The following is a 13,572-nucleotide window of genomic DNA, read 5'->3' on the forward strand; positions in this document are numbered from 1 at the left end:
ATAGGTCAGCCCGATCACAACCATATGCAGGTTACACAGATTCTCTAATGTTATATATATTTTTTTATGAAATCCTTTTTTTTTGGCAATTAGTTAATAATATAATGGCCCTATTGTGACGCTTATAACGTTTTTATTTTTCACCTATGGGGCTGTATGGGGTGTTATTTTTTCCGCCATGATCTCTAGTTTTTATTAATACCATATTTGTGAAGATCGGACGTTTTGATCACTTTTTATGAATTTTTTTATATATATAATGTAACATAAAATGGGTAATCCGTGCACTTTTTTCCCTCTTTTCGTCTACGCCGTTCACCGTTCTCAATGACACTTGTAATACTTTAATAGATCGGACAATTACGCACGCTACGGTATATTATATGTTTATTTATTTATTTTTATATGTTTTATTTATATAATGGGAAAGGGGGGTGATTTCAACTTTTATTGGGGGAGGGGTTTTGGGGTTGTGTATTGGTGTTTTTAACTTTTTTTTTTTTACACATTTGAAGTCCCTTTGGGGGACTTTTACATTCACTACTTGGATTTCTACACTGATGATTGCTATGCCATAGGCATAGCATTGATCAGTGTTATCGGCGATCTGCTCATTGAGCCTGCCTGTGCAGGCTCAGTGCAGCAGATCGCCAATCGGACCACACGGAAAAAGGTGAGAGACCTCTGGCGGTCCGTTTTAACGATCGGGACCCCCGCAGTCACACTGCGGGGGTCCCGATCGGTAAGTGACAGGGACTCCCCCTGTCACTTATCCTTAAACGCTGCGGCCGTGCGCCGTTTAAGGGGTTAATGACACGCGGCAGCACGATCGCTACAGCGTGTCATTACCGGTGAGGTGCCGGCTGCTGATTGCAGCCGGCCCCCACCTGCTGTGAGGCGTGCTCCGCTCTGGAGCGCGCTTCATAGCCAGAGAAACACCCAGGACGTAGTTACATCCAGGGTCGTCTGGTGACAGACTTCCATGACGTAACTCTACGTCCTGGGTCGTCCAGTATACAGGTAAACACAATAGTTACCAGTTATATACTGTACACTCTTATTAGCAACAATCCATGAGAAGAGAAGAGAAGAGCAGCTAGAGAACTAACACCCTACCTGTGCCTATTCTTTCAGCTGTCAACTGTCCAGAGGTTACTTTGAAGTGTACCTCAGTGATAGAGCTATGCTTTCCAACCACGGTTCCCAGCAACACTAAGATCAATTTGACAACAAGGAAAGCAAACTGATGCTTAATCACACTGAGGTATCATAAGCCAAATTATAGCTTCCTGTCCTTGTCTCACTGCTAAGACCCACTAGGATAAGGGGATATAGCCAGAGGATGCAGCAGCAGTGTGATCCACTCCCTGGTCATCTGCTCTGTCCAGCTGGGGAGTAATTAGCATGGCTGCTGCAGTCTCTCCCTGGCCGTATCTCCTGATCACATAGCGGATCTCAGCAGTGAGACCCACTGTGATAATAACTTTTGAAATGGCAAAAGTTATTTTTCTTGACAAGTACTGTTTAAGCCTAAAGTGTAACTGTTGTTATAACTTTTCAAAATCTAAATCAACAGTAGATGTGATATAAAGCAAGTTTGCAATATACATTTATTATTTTTGTTGTTGTTATCATGATGTAAAACAAAGCTAAACTTATCAGAAATCCAGGTCCAGTCTCCAGAAGGCAGATTTTCTGGTGCTGGTTGAAAAAAAACAGACTAAACCCAGGAATTCCGGCCAGTACAGAGAGTCACGCCTTAATGTGTCCATCAATCACATGACTGCCTTCTCTCTGTAAGAACTCAGATGGCCTGGGATACACAGGACTTCCTGTTTTCTGACTGTTTCCTGATTTTTTTTAGAAAAAAAGTCAGAAAACAGGAAGGGCCGTGTTTTCCATAATAACTTAAAAAAAAAAAAAAAAAATTAAATTGCAAACTTGCTTTATATCACATCTACCTAGATTTTGAAGGTTATAACGACAGGGACACTCTAAGTATGGACACAGACTGTATTTATAAGACACTTCATTTAACATCACAACAGTTTCCCCTGCGGCATCTTACCATGCATACTGCAATCATACTACCATCTCACAAGTCAGAGTTTATTCACACCTGTACATTCACTTTAAAATATAAATATCAATTACTTTTGGACCTACAGGAAAATGAAGATGGAAACAGTTACCTTGTGCTGACATTTTTAACGTTCGTATTCTTGTCACTGTATCTTGTGATTTCCACTCGCAGTAATAGGCTCCAATGGCTTCATTATTCCTTTCTTTTTTCCAAAAGACTTTCTTTACTGATCTCCTTTGTTCATCCTGAATAACTTCCAGAGGATCCTGAAGTTTGTTTACTACAGCTTCAAAGTCTCTTGCAATTCCAATACTTTCTGGAGAACTCCATTGAGGGGCAATACAAGTCATGGAAGTTTCAGAATTTGGAATTAATGGAAGTGAATTCACTAAAATCAGGTCTCTTAAGGCTTCCACTCCACCTAAAAGATACAAAAGGTCATTGATTGAATGTCTAGGTCACAACGGTGCAGTGCTCATCTCCTCATCTTCTAGGAGCCATAACACTTTTATGTTTTTTACCTACAAAGCTGTTTGCGGGCTCATTTTTGCACCATGATCTATGTTTTAAATTGTTACTATATTGGTGTAAATGGGAATTTGTAAAACAAAATCTGATATATAAGGCTATGTTCACACAACACATTTTTTAGTATTTCTATGACTGTTGTTGCGGATTGCAACAACGCTGTAGTTAATACGAGAAAACACGCTGGCCGGGTGTCTATGGGATTCCATCCGGAGCGTATATACATAGTATACGCTCTGGCCGGGACCCCTAGCGGTGCCGCAAACAACTGAGTGAGTGAAGTGAGTGGCTGCACGTAGGGAGTTCTGATGCGCGCACGGATGCGCCCATATCAGAAATCTGAGGGCCGAAAAATCATCCAGCCAGTACTGCAGGATGATCTTTTCAGAGCCCGGCTGCTCCGTGACCTGGCCGGGTCACGGAACGGCCGGTCTCTTTCGCCAAGTGAACATGGCCTAATAAAACAAATCAGCAATCCTGGTGTTTTTTCCCCTATTTTTTGTTAACAAAATTCACCATGTGGGAAAAATATTATATTGTATTACATTGGACAATTTCACACACTACAATACCAAATATGTATTTTTTTTTATTTCATCTTTTATTGGGGAGGGGTTTTGTAATATTTTTTAAAATAGGGAACTTATATAAGCAATCTTTACATTGCTTATACTGATTAATGCTATTGCATAGCATTGATCTGTAAGCTTGGCGGTCTGCATGTAGAGTTTTCCTGAAGCAGACTCGAGATGCAGATTGATGTTCTGACAGGATAGAGGTAAGTACTATTGCTCAATCGGTCAGGGAAAATGATCAGGACCACACAGATCAGGGTTCTGATTAGTCAGTGACAGGTATCACTCCTGTCACTGAAACATTAAATGCCACAATTGCTATACGTCCTGGCATTTAGGGGTTCATGGTGGGCAGCAGCATGATCACTGCTGCCTGTTATTATGCCTAGCTCCTAAAACATTAATGTGTGTGGGGCCACTCACTGTGAAGCAGCACTACACATTAAAACTCCTCAATGCCAGGAACATATATATACATTGCTACTGCACGGGCCATCAGCAGTAGGAATGTTTATAAGCACATGGCTGATGTAAAGAGGTTAGCAGCAATCAGATAATGGCAGCAGGGCCCTCATTTTAAACAAATTTTGAGAAATCCATAGTGCAGTTGAAAATAAGAACGCCTGTATTATGTATTTACAAAGATATTTTCCTTCCTCCCCCCTTTATTTCTTATCTGTACATCACTATTGCAAAGCTGTCTACAGCCGAGTAAAGACTGGCTTACACTGCGCATACAAGTCTATGGAGGGGCAAGGGGGATGAGTGAGCAGGCAGAGAGGAGTCACAAGATACACTGTTCAGTACTGGTCTGGTAACTTCTGAAGGTTTGCTACAATGAGGTAGGATTGCAGGATCTCATTTTTGGTGTGTGTGTGTGTGTGTGTGTGTGTGTATAGTGTATAGAAGCCAGCACAGGGGCTAGTCTGTATCCACACTGCAACTGAGTCTAGGGAGAGCAAACACAGTGATGGAGTTTGCAGGAGGGTAAATAGGTCCCCCCTGTGTCTCAATATTGTAGATAGTAGTTAGTTCCCCCTGTTCCCCCCATCTAATAGTTAAATTCACTATGTGCCCCATTAATATTTGTTAGGTCCTCTGCGTCCCCATACAGTATTTGGTTGTTCGCAGTGCATTTATATAGCAGTTAGGTCATACTTCCTGTATATAGCAACCCCCCCCCCCCCGGGTTGTTGTCCTTCCCAATAGGCAGCATGCCCCATGTAGGTATCCTCCTTGTAAGTAGTACCCATGGTAGTTAGCCCCCTCTCAGTAAATTGTCGCTTTTCAATGTGCCAAATCATTTACATTGTGTAATTATTATTTCCTGCTGGTAGCAGGATACGCTGTTAAAATACTGCTGCCAGCATGTCCGTTCAGGGATGTCCCTAAGACGGAATTAATATAGTAGCACCAGGCACTGTGAGTGTATACAGACAATGGTATTGCCAGATTAATACCGTCCTCAGCGAGTCTCCGAACAGACATGCCAGCGGTAGGGTTTTAACAGCGTATTCTGCTTCCAGCAAGAACTGATTGTTACATTTCAACTGTAAGTGCTCATTAAGGGCATTCATTAAAAGGCTGACACCGGCCTGGTATTAATCCTTAACAGTGAATGCAATAAAAAAGAAAGAAAAAAAATAAACACACTAGAACTGCTGAGTTTGATCAAAAGGTCACATAATTCTAAGATGCTATGGCTTTCAAAATATAGCAATGCAAAAAAGAAATGTGTTTTTTTTTTCTAAATGATTTTTCATACAAAATTAGTAAGACAAGGCTCACATTGTGTTTTTTGCTTGACATTAGGATATGGGTGAGACCATTGCTTCCTTGCTTACTCTTGAAACAACTCCAGCAACAATAAGCACAGACTATGAAACGAAGGCTTAACCCTTTGAGGACCAGGCCCAAAATGACCCAGTGGACCGCGCAAATTTTGATCTTAGTGTTTCCGTTTTTCCCTCCTCCCCTTCTAAGAGCTCTAGCACTCTCAGTTTTCTATCTACAAGGCCATGTAATGGCTTATTTGTTACAGGAATAGTTGTACTGTGTAATGGCGTCATTCATTTTACCATAACATGTATGATGGAATTCCAAATATATTATTTATGAAGATATAAATAGGTGAAATCGTAAAAAAGAATGCAATATGGTAAGGTTTGGGGGGGTTCCTGTGTCTACGAAATACACTATATGGTAACAGCGACATGATACTATTATTCTATAGGTCAGCCCGAACACAACCATATGCAGGTTTACACAGATTCTCTAATGTTATATATGTATTTTTTTTATGAAATCCTTTTTTTTGGCAATTAAATATTAATAAAATGGGCCTATTGTGACGCTTATAACGGTTTTATTTTTTCACCTATGGGGCTGTATGGGGTGTCATTTTTTCCGCCATTATCTCTAGTTTTTATTAATACCATATTTGTGAAGATCGGACGTTTTGATCACTTTTTATTGATTTTTTTTTTTATATATAATGTAACATAAAATCGGTAATCTACGCACTTTTTCCCCTCTTTTCGTGTACGCCGTTTACCGATCACAATGACGCTTGTTATATTTTAATAGATTGGACAATTACGCACGCTACGGTATATTATATGTTTATCTATTTATTTATTTTTATATGTTTTATTTATATAATGGGAAAGGGGGGTGATTTCAACTTTTATTTGGGGAGGGGTTTTGGGGTAGTGTAATAGTGTTTTGAACTTTTTTTTTTTTTTACACATTTGAAGTCCCTTTGGGGGACTTGTACATACAGTACTTTGATTTGTACACTGACCATTGCTATGCCATAGGCATAGCATTGATCAGTGTTATCAGCGATCTGCTCATTGAGCCTGCCTGTGCAGGCTTAGTGTAGCAGATCGCCGATCGGACCGCACGGAGGAAGGTAAGAGACCTCCGGCGGTCCGTTTCAACGATCGAGACCCCCGCAGTCACACTTCTCCCCCCTGCTTCTCTCCTGTGCTTCTCTCCACCATACTTCTCCCCGCTGCTTCTCTCCTGTGCTTCTCTCCCCGTGCTTCTCTCCTGTGCTTCTCTCCACCAAACTTCTCTTCGCTGTTTCTCTCCCCCATCCCCATGTTTCTCTCCCCCCCTGCTTCTCTCCCCTGTTTCTCCGCCATCCCCAGGTTTCTCTCCCCCAATGTTTTCTCCTGTTTCACAGGGGCACCATAGTTTGGGGAACTTTCCCCGCGGCACACCCGACCATGTGTCGCAGCACACTAGTTGAAAATCACTGGTCTAGGGGTTAAAATACAATTTTTGGTGTTAAAATGGCCACAGTTTTATTTAAATCACAAGACTAAAACAATGACAGAAGTCAGGTGAACTGCTAGGCCAATAGGATTCACAGATACTATGTGATCCACAGCTGGCATAGAGCACCCGTCTAGACAGCAATAAAGGGGGCGGACATTCTAGCAGAGCCAGTACCCTTTAAGGCATCAATAACCCTACTGAAAATCCTCACTCTTGTGCTTAACCACCATTCCCCTGAATTATGTTACTTTTAGGGATGGCCACTTCCAAGGCTCAGCCTGTTCACCACCACGAGGTTTAACATTCGTTATAAGTTAAAATTAGTTCACCATAACATGCCCACAACTTCCACCTGACTCTTGAACCAACAAACAAAAGATGTGACAGTTAAAGGACAAGTGCCATGAAAAACTTTTTCCCAGTAAATGAAGCACATTACAAAGTAATATAACTCTGTAATGTGCTTCAATAACCTATCTGCCTCCCTTCCCTGTCTTTTTCCCCCTCCACCCCCCACCAGGAAGTGTCCTAACTCACACAGACCTAATGACTGTCGTCACTGTCACCAGGCAGCTCCTTCTTGTGAGGATGAGTCATCAGCAGGAGGGCTGCTCTAGGTCCTGTTACAGCAGTCTCCCCCTACTCAGTCCAAGTGATGGCTTGCAGTTGTTCAGCCAATGGGAGCTGAGCAAGCTGAGTCACCTGACAAGGCAGGGGAGGGGGGGGGCTGTTGTAACAGGAGAAGGAGCTGAGAGAAGAGCTTGGTGACGGTGACGACAGTCATTAGGTCTGTGTGAGTTTCTTACAATGTGATTGAAGCACATTACAGAGTTATATAACTTTGTAATGTGCTTCAATTACTGGGAAAAAGTTTTTCATGGCACTTGTCCTTTAATTAAAAAAAATAAAATAAATATATATATATATATATATATATATATATATATATATACACACACACACACACACAATTTTTTTTTTAAATCTTGGACACATTTTCACATTTAAACTAATGCTATGAATGTATAACTGAACTAAAAACTATGAAAATTGTGCAAGTAAAGCTAAACCTCAACTCAAAGAGCATCGTCCAGCACTCAGAAGAGAAAAAAAAAAACATGTGGCGGAAACCTCTAGGGATCCTAAGCTAAAGGATTACCCTTCCCTTGAGCATAGAGAGTTAATGTTAGACTGTAACTAATCAAGTGAAACTAAAATTTACATTGTCATCGCATATCTGGTACCATGCACAAACAGATAAGACTTACAACAATATTTGAATCAGTACTTTTGCAAAAAGAGAATCACTTATAAAGATTAAAAAAGGGGAGGGCAGGAGAGACAAGACAGGATGTTATATTTATTCCTTTACCCCACCCTCCTCATAGCAGTACACTAAGCATATACTCCTTCCTCTTAAAGCAGAACCACCTGCTCTTAACCCTTTAAAGATAGAGCCAATTTTTATTTTTGCACTTCCGTTTTTTTCCGCCTTGTGCTTAAAAGGCCATAGCAGTTGCATTTTTTCACCTAGAAATCCACATGAGCCCTTTTTTTTGCGTTACTAATTGTACTTTGCAATGGCAGGCTGAAGTACACTGCAAAACCAGAAAAAAAAATAAATGTGTGGTGAAATAGAAAAAAAAAAAGCATTTTGTTTATTTGGGGGGTATGTGTTTTTACGCTGTTCGCCCTGGGGTAAAGCTGACTTGTTATGCATGTTCCTCAAGTCATTACAATTACAACGATATGAAACATGTATAACTTTTATATTATGTGATGGCTTGTAAAAAATTCAAACCATGAATATGTTCCTTAAAATCGTTCCATTCCCAGGCTTATAGCGCTTTTATCCTTTGGTCTATGGGGCTGTGTGAGGTGTCATTTTTTGCGGCATGATGTGATCTTTCTATCGGTACCTTGATTGCACATATGCAACATTTTGATTGCTTTTTATTAAAATTTTTCTGGATTTGATGCAACCAAAAATGCGCAATTTTGCACTTTGGGATTTTTTTGCGCTTACACCGTTTACCGTGAGAGATCAGGAATGTAATAAATTAAATAAATTAATAGTTCAGGCGATTACGCACACGGCGATAACAAACATTACAATTAAGCAATTACAATTTCTGACATACCCAGAAGATGGATAAGTTATGGTGGTGGTCCAACCACAAAAAATTTTGCGCCTATCTTGAATGGAGCTGCAGCTTCATTCACACACTATGAGACTCCTCAAAATAGCCAAGTGTTGTAGTCTGCTATCTTTGTTAGACCTATTGAGTCTGGCAGTGCACATAACACAACTACACAAGCCACCAATCATTCGTAGTCTTAGGATAACATCTTGCTGCATCCAGAAGACCAAAATAGGCTGTGAAATCCAGCCAAAGATTGATGATTTTAGTGCCATGTTTGCCCAAGCATACACCTCCAAGCCAATAACTGCTTGAGGTTTATAGCGTGTGTGTCTCTAGGAGGACAAGTGAGACACAACGTATGGGACACTGAAATAGTATATCTGTGGAAGAATTGCAGTTCTCAGTTTGCTTCGGATTAAAGATTTAAGAGTACCTGTTATTAACAAAAACTTTTGATTTGTCAGAGAGACATATCAAAAGTTTTGATCCGCTGGGATCTGAGTTATCAGACCCTGACCAATCAGAAGAAGACTGGAGACGGGAGAAGTACTCACTTAGTGCTAGTTTATGGTCATATATGGGGAACTGCTGTAATTTGGGTTACTTATTCTCCTGTGTTTCTTGTAAAGATACGTAAATGGAATAATGAAATCTCAACTCTAATAAATTCTTCCTTGAGGGTTGACTCTAAAGAGGGGGGGGTTTCTAATGTTTTGGCACCTTAATTACTTTGCAAACACAATGGGGGAGATTTATCAAAGGGTGTAAAATTTAGACTGGTGCAAACTGCCCACAGCAACCAATCACAGCTCCTCTTTCCTTTCACCAGAACTGGAAGCTGAGCTGTGATTGGTTGCTGTGGGCAGTTTGCACCAGTCTAAATTTATCACCCTTTGATAAATCTCCCCCAATATGCACCTAAAAAATGCTAATAAAAATAAGGCCCCAAAATCCGCAGGATATTTGAAAAAAACAAAGTTAACAAAGTTCCTCTTAGGCAGGGAGATGGCTCTTAGGCAGGGAGATGGGAGGATAGTTAAGGAACCAGGAGAGATAGAAAATATAATGGTGCAATATTTTGCAGAATTGTATAGATCAGAAGGGGTGGTGCCAACAGAACAGATAACAGCGTTCTTGAACTCGCTAAAACTGCCTAAGATAGAGGAGGAAATGAGAGGGGATTTAGAACAGCCCTTTACGGTACAAGATTTAAAAACTGTGTTTAAGTCACTGCCAAATAATTCAGCGCCGGGGCTCGACGGAATTCCGTTTGAATTTTATAAAAAAATACGCCAGTGCATTAATTCCTGAAATAATGGAAGTTATTAATGAATCCTGTGCTTCCGGGCTCTTACCTCAGACTATGCTTGAAGCATCTATCATCGTGATACCAAAGAAAAATAAAGATCCGTTAGACATTTCAGCGTATCGCCCAATATCACTACTGAACTCGGACACTAAGATCCTCTCTAAATTAATTGCCAATAGAATTAAACAAAACATCACATCCATAGTTAGTACTGACCAGAATGGGTTTATTCCAGGTCGTTCCTCGTTCACAAATATAGAGCGAGTTTTTGCAAACATACAGGAGGAGATGGATGTTCCCCGTTCCATCCTGTTGATCGACGCAACTAAGGCGTTCGACAGGGTGGAATGGGGATATCTTTGGGAAGTGCTAAAAACGGTTGGTGTGGGTGATTCCCTCATTAAGTGGATAAAGCTACTGTATGATAGACCACGCGCTAGGCTGTTGATAAACGGGAAATTGTCCAGGGAATTTGAGCTGACGAGGGGCACCCGTCAAGGCTGCCCGTTGTCACCTCTCCTCTTTGCTCTGTACATGGAGCCGCTGGCGTGGTTGGTAAAAAACGATCATTTAGTCAACGGCTTTGGCATGAGAGGAAGGGAGGATAAAATTGTGTTATATGCGGACGATGTTTTGTTGTTTGTCCGGGACCCAGACAGGGGAGTACCTAGGATTATGGGCCAACTGAACTACTTTGGAAGTATGACAGGCTTTAAAATTAATTGGTCAAAATCCATTATTTTTCATCTTGGCTCACAGGGAGGGATGGAACAAGACTATGGGTTGAAGGGGGAGGTACGGGCCTTTGAATACTTAGGTATTAAAATAACTAAAGACCCAAAGGAGTATGTAGAATATAATATTAGACCGGTAGAGGCTAAGGTTAAAAGGAAGGCGGACATCTGGGTAAGACTACCGCTTTCCATGGCTGACAGAGCCGCCCTGGTAAAGATGGTGGTCTTCCCGCAAGTAGCGTACTATCTGATGGCGTCTCCTGTCTGGGTTCCGGATAAATATTTTAAAGAACTGGAAAGGATTATTAATGGACTAATTTGGGGGAATAAGAGACCCAGAACACGCTATAAGACCTTTGTGCCCTGTAAAGAGGATGGAGGCCTTGCCCTGCCTGACTTCAGGAGTTATTTCTATGCAATTTCTCTCCTACAAATTAGGAACTCAAATTCATTGGTGGGGAATCACATTTTAAAACACAGTAACACAAATGCAGGGTCAATAATGGAGCTTATGGAACTAGTCACAAAACTAACGGATTGTAATGTGAATAATTTAAAAATGAAACAATGGTGGAACGCTTGGAATAAAGTTAAACGGTTAATGCACATACAGACTAGTATTAAATTCACTCCACTGTGGGGTAATGATAAGTTTGGGGAAGGGAAACACTTGGACTGTACTCCCTGGGTGCGTAAGGGATTGAGATTAGTTACACACTTATTACAAGGGGGTCAGCTTATTTCACTGGATCAATAAAGTAGGGATTATGGTTTAACAAAAAAATTTGACTTTTTTTTATCATCAGCTTAGTCAAGCTGTGAGACACACTAGTAATAAGGAAATATTTAAGGTACAAAGCTATAAAATTATAGATAGGCTGGATAACTGCACGGGATCGAAGAAGGGCGAATTAAGGAAAATATATTATTGTTTGGTAACAGAAGCAGTAAAAGACTCTAGAAATATTAAAAAACATATGTGGGAGAGAGAGATAGGGATAATTAGTGACGAAGAATGGGACAACGTGTTAGAAAATACAACCCAAGGCTCCATAAATAAGAATTAATAATAGGTTACATTATCCGCCCAATATACTCCTCAAGATGGGATACTGGGATAACGATAGGTGCCCCAAGTGTAAGCAACGGGAAGCTTACTATATACATATGCTCTGGCAATGTAGTGTCTGTCAAGAATTTTGGCAGGTAATATTAAGTAAAATCACAGATAAATTGGAAATTGTTATTCCTCATAGTGCACTTTTTGTGATACTAGGGTGTACGTTGGATAGCAGGAAATTTTAATTTTTGGTAAGTAAATTACTCCTACTGGCTAAGTTAATGGTATTACGTAGTTGGATTTCCCCAAACCCTCCATCAGTTGAAGGATGGGTGCAATTAGTGAATAAAGTACATAATTATGAAAAAATCTATTCTGCTACTAGCAGTAAAGGTCAGAAATTGTATAAGGAAACTTGGGAGAAATGGTATAAGTAATAGGCTGTTGATTAATGTAATTAATGTGTTGATTAATTTTTTTTTTTTCCTCTCCACTCGACCTGGGGAGGGAGGGAGGGAGGGAAGAGGGAGCTGGGGGGGATATTAGGGGAAAAATAATAAGGAGAAAAAAAAAAGTTCCTAAACCCTACTGTAAATTCTTTGAGGGGTGCAGTGTTTAAATAGGGTAAATAGGGTAATAGGGTAAATAGGGAATTTTAATATACAGGCCTCTCAAACCCAAAAATGAAATCTTTTAAAATGTAAAATAAAGGTTTTCAAATGTAAAATAATGCACTTGGGGAGGAGGAATGTATCATTTCGGCAGTTCTGTGTTAGCAAAGACTTCAGAAGGGAAGGATTTAGGGGTAGTGATTATTGACAGCCTTAAAATTAGCCACCAGTACAACCAGGCAATAGGAAAAGCTAGACGTATGCTGGGCTGTATAGCAAGAGGTATTACCAGTAGGAAGAGGAAGATTGCGATCCTGCTGTATAGCGTTCTAATGAGACCACATCTGGAATAGTGTTGATCAAACTGTTAGAGAAAAGTTATGTTCAAGAACCGTTCGAGTTAGCGTTTGAACGCCTTTTTGCCAGCCAATCAGTGCAGAGCACATAGAAGTGTTAGAAACGTCATTGCTGAGGTGTAGGGTCTCATTGGCTGCTAAAATCACATGACCATCTCATATATACAGTAAGTCACTGTGCTGCGTTCTGGACGGCATTTTCTCCTCACTCATTGTGCTGTACAGACTGCTATCTTAGTGTTTCATTGTCTCCCTGCATCCTGGCATTTCGATTAGTCACTGTGCTTCGTTCTGGATGCCATTTTTTCCTCACGCACTGTGCTGTACAGACTGCTATCTCAGTGTATAATTGTCTCCCTGCATACTGGCATTTCGATTAGTCATTGTGCTGCATTCTGGACGCCATTTTCTCCTTGCTCACTGTGCTGTACAGACTGTTATCTCAGTGTATCATTTGTCTCCCTGCATGGTGGCATTTCGATTAGTCACTGTGCTGCGTTCTGGACGCCATTTTCTCTTCACTCACTGTGCTGTACAGACTGCTACCTCGGTGTTTCATTGTCTCCCTGCATGCTGGCATTTCGATTAGACAGAAAGGTAGTGAGATTAGTGAGATTACTGAGTTAGGTATTGAGATTAGAGAGATTAGTGGGTTGTTTATCAAGGTTAGGCTAGCATATTTGCAACAAGCATTTTCCTGTCCATAGACAGCATTGCTGTCACAGCAATACTTAGCTTTGGTATTGCAGGCTGGATATTGGATTTGCCAATTTATACATAGTACCCAAAAGTGTATTTTGGTCTGCTCACATCTGTTATACAGTAATTAAACGTACATCTCATTTGTGTACTTGCATTTTTTTAGTGATTACCACTTTTTTCCTATA

General features: G+C 40.6%; 1 protein-coding gene across 1 annotated transcript in view; it reads right to left on the reverse strand.

Annotated features, from left to right (window-relative positions):
* TEK (TEK receptor tyrosine kinase) overlaps positions 1 to 13,572 on the reverse strand; it is a 96,544-nt gene that overhangs the window by 39,800 nt on the left and 43,172 nt on the right. Inside the window, exon 2 of the mRNA XM_069961986.1 lies at positions 2,193 to 2,504. Within this exon, the coding sequence (XP_069818087.1) occupies positions 2,193 to 2,504 (312 nt within the window). The remainder of the gene's footprint in view (positions 1 to 2,192; positions 2,505 to 13,572) is intronic.

This window comes from Dendropsophus ebraccatus, chromosome 3 (genome assembly GCF_027789765.1).
Source record: "Dendropsophus ebraccatus isolate aDenEbr1 chromosome 3, aDenEbr1.pat, whole genome shotgun sequence".
Lineage (NCBI taxonomy): Eukaryota > Metazoa > Chordata > Amphibia > Anura > Hylidae > Dendropsophus > Dendropsophus ebraccatus.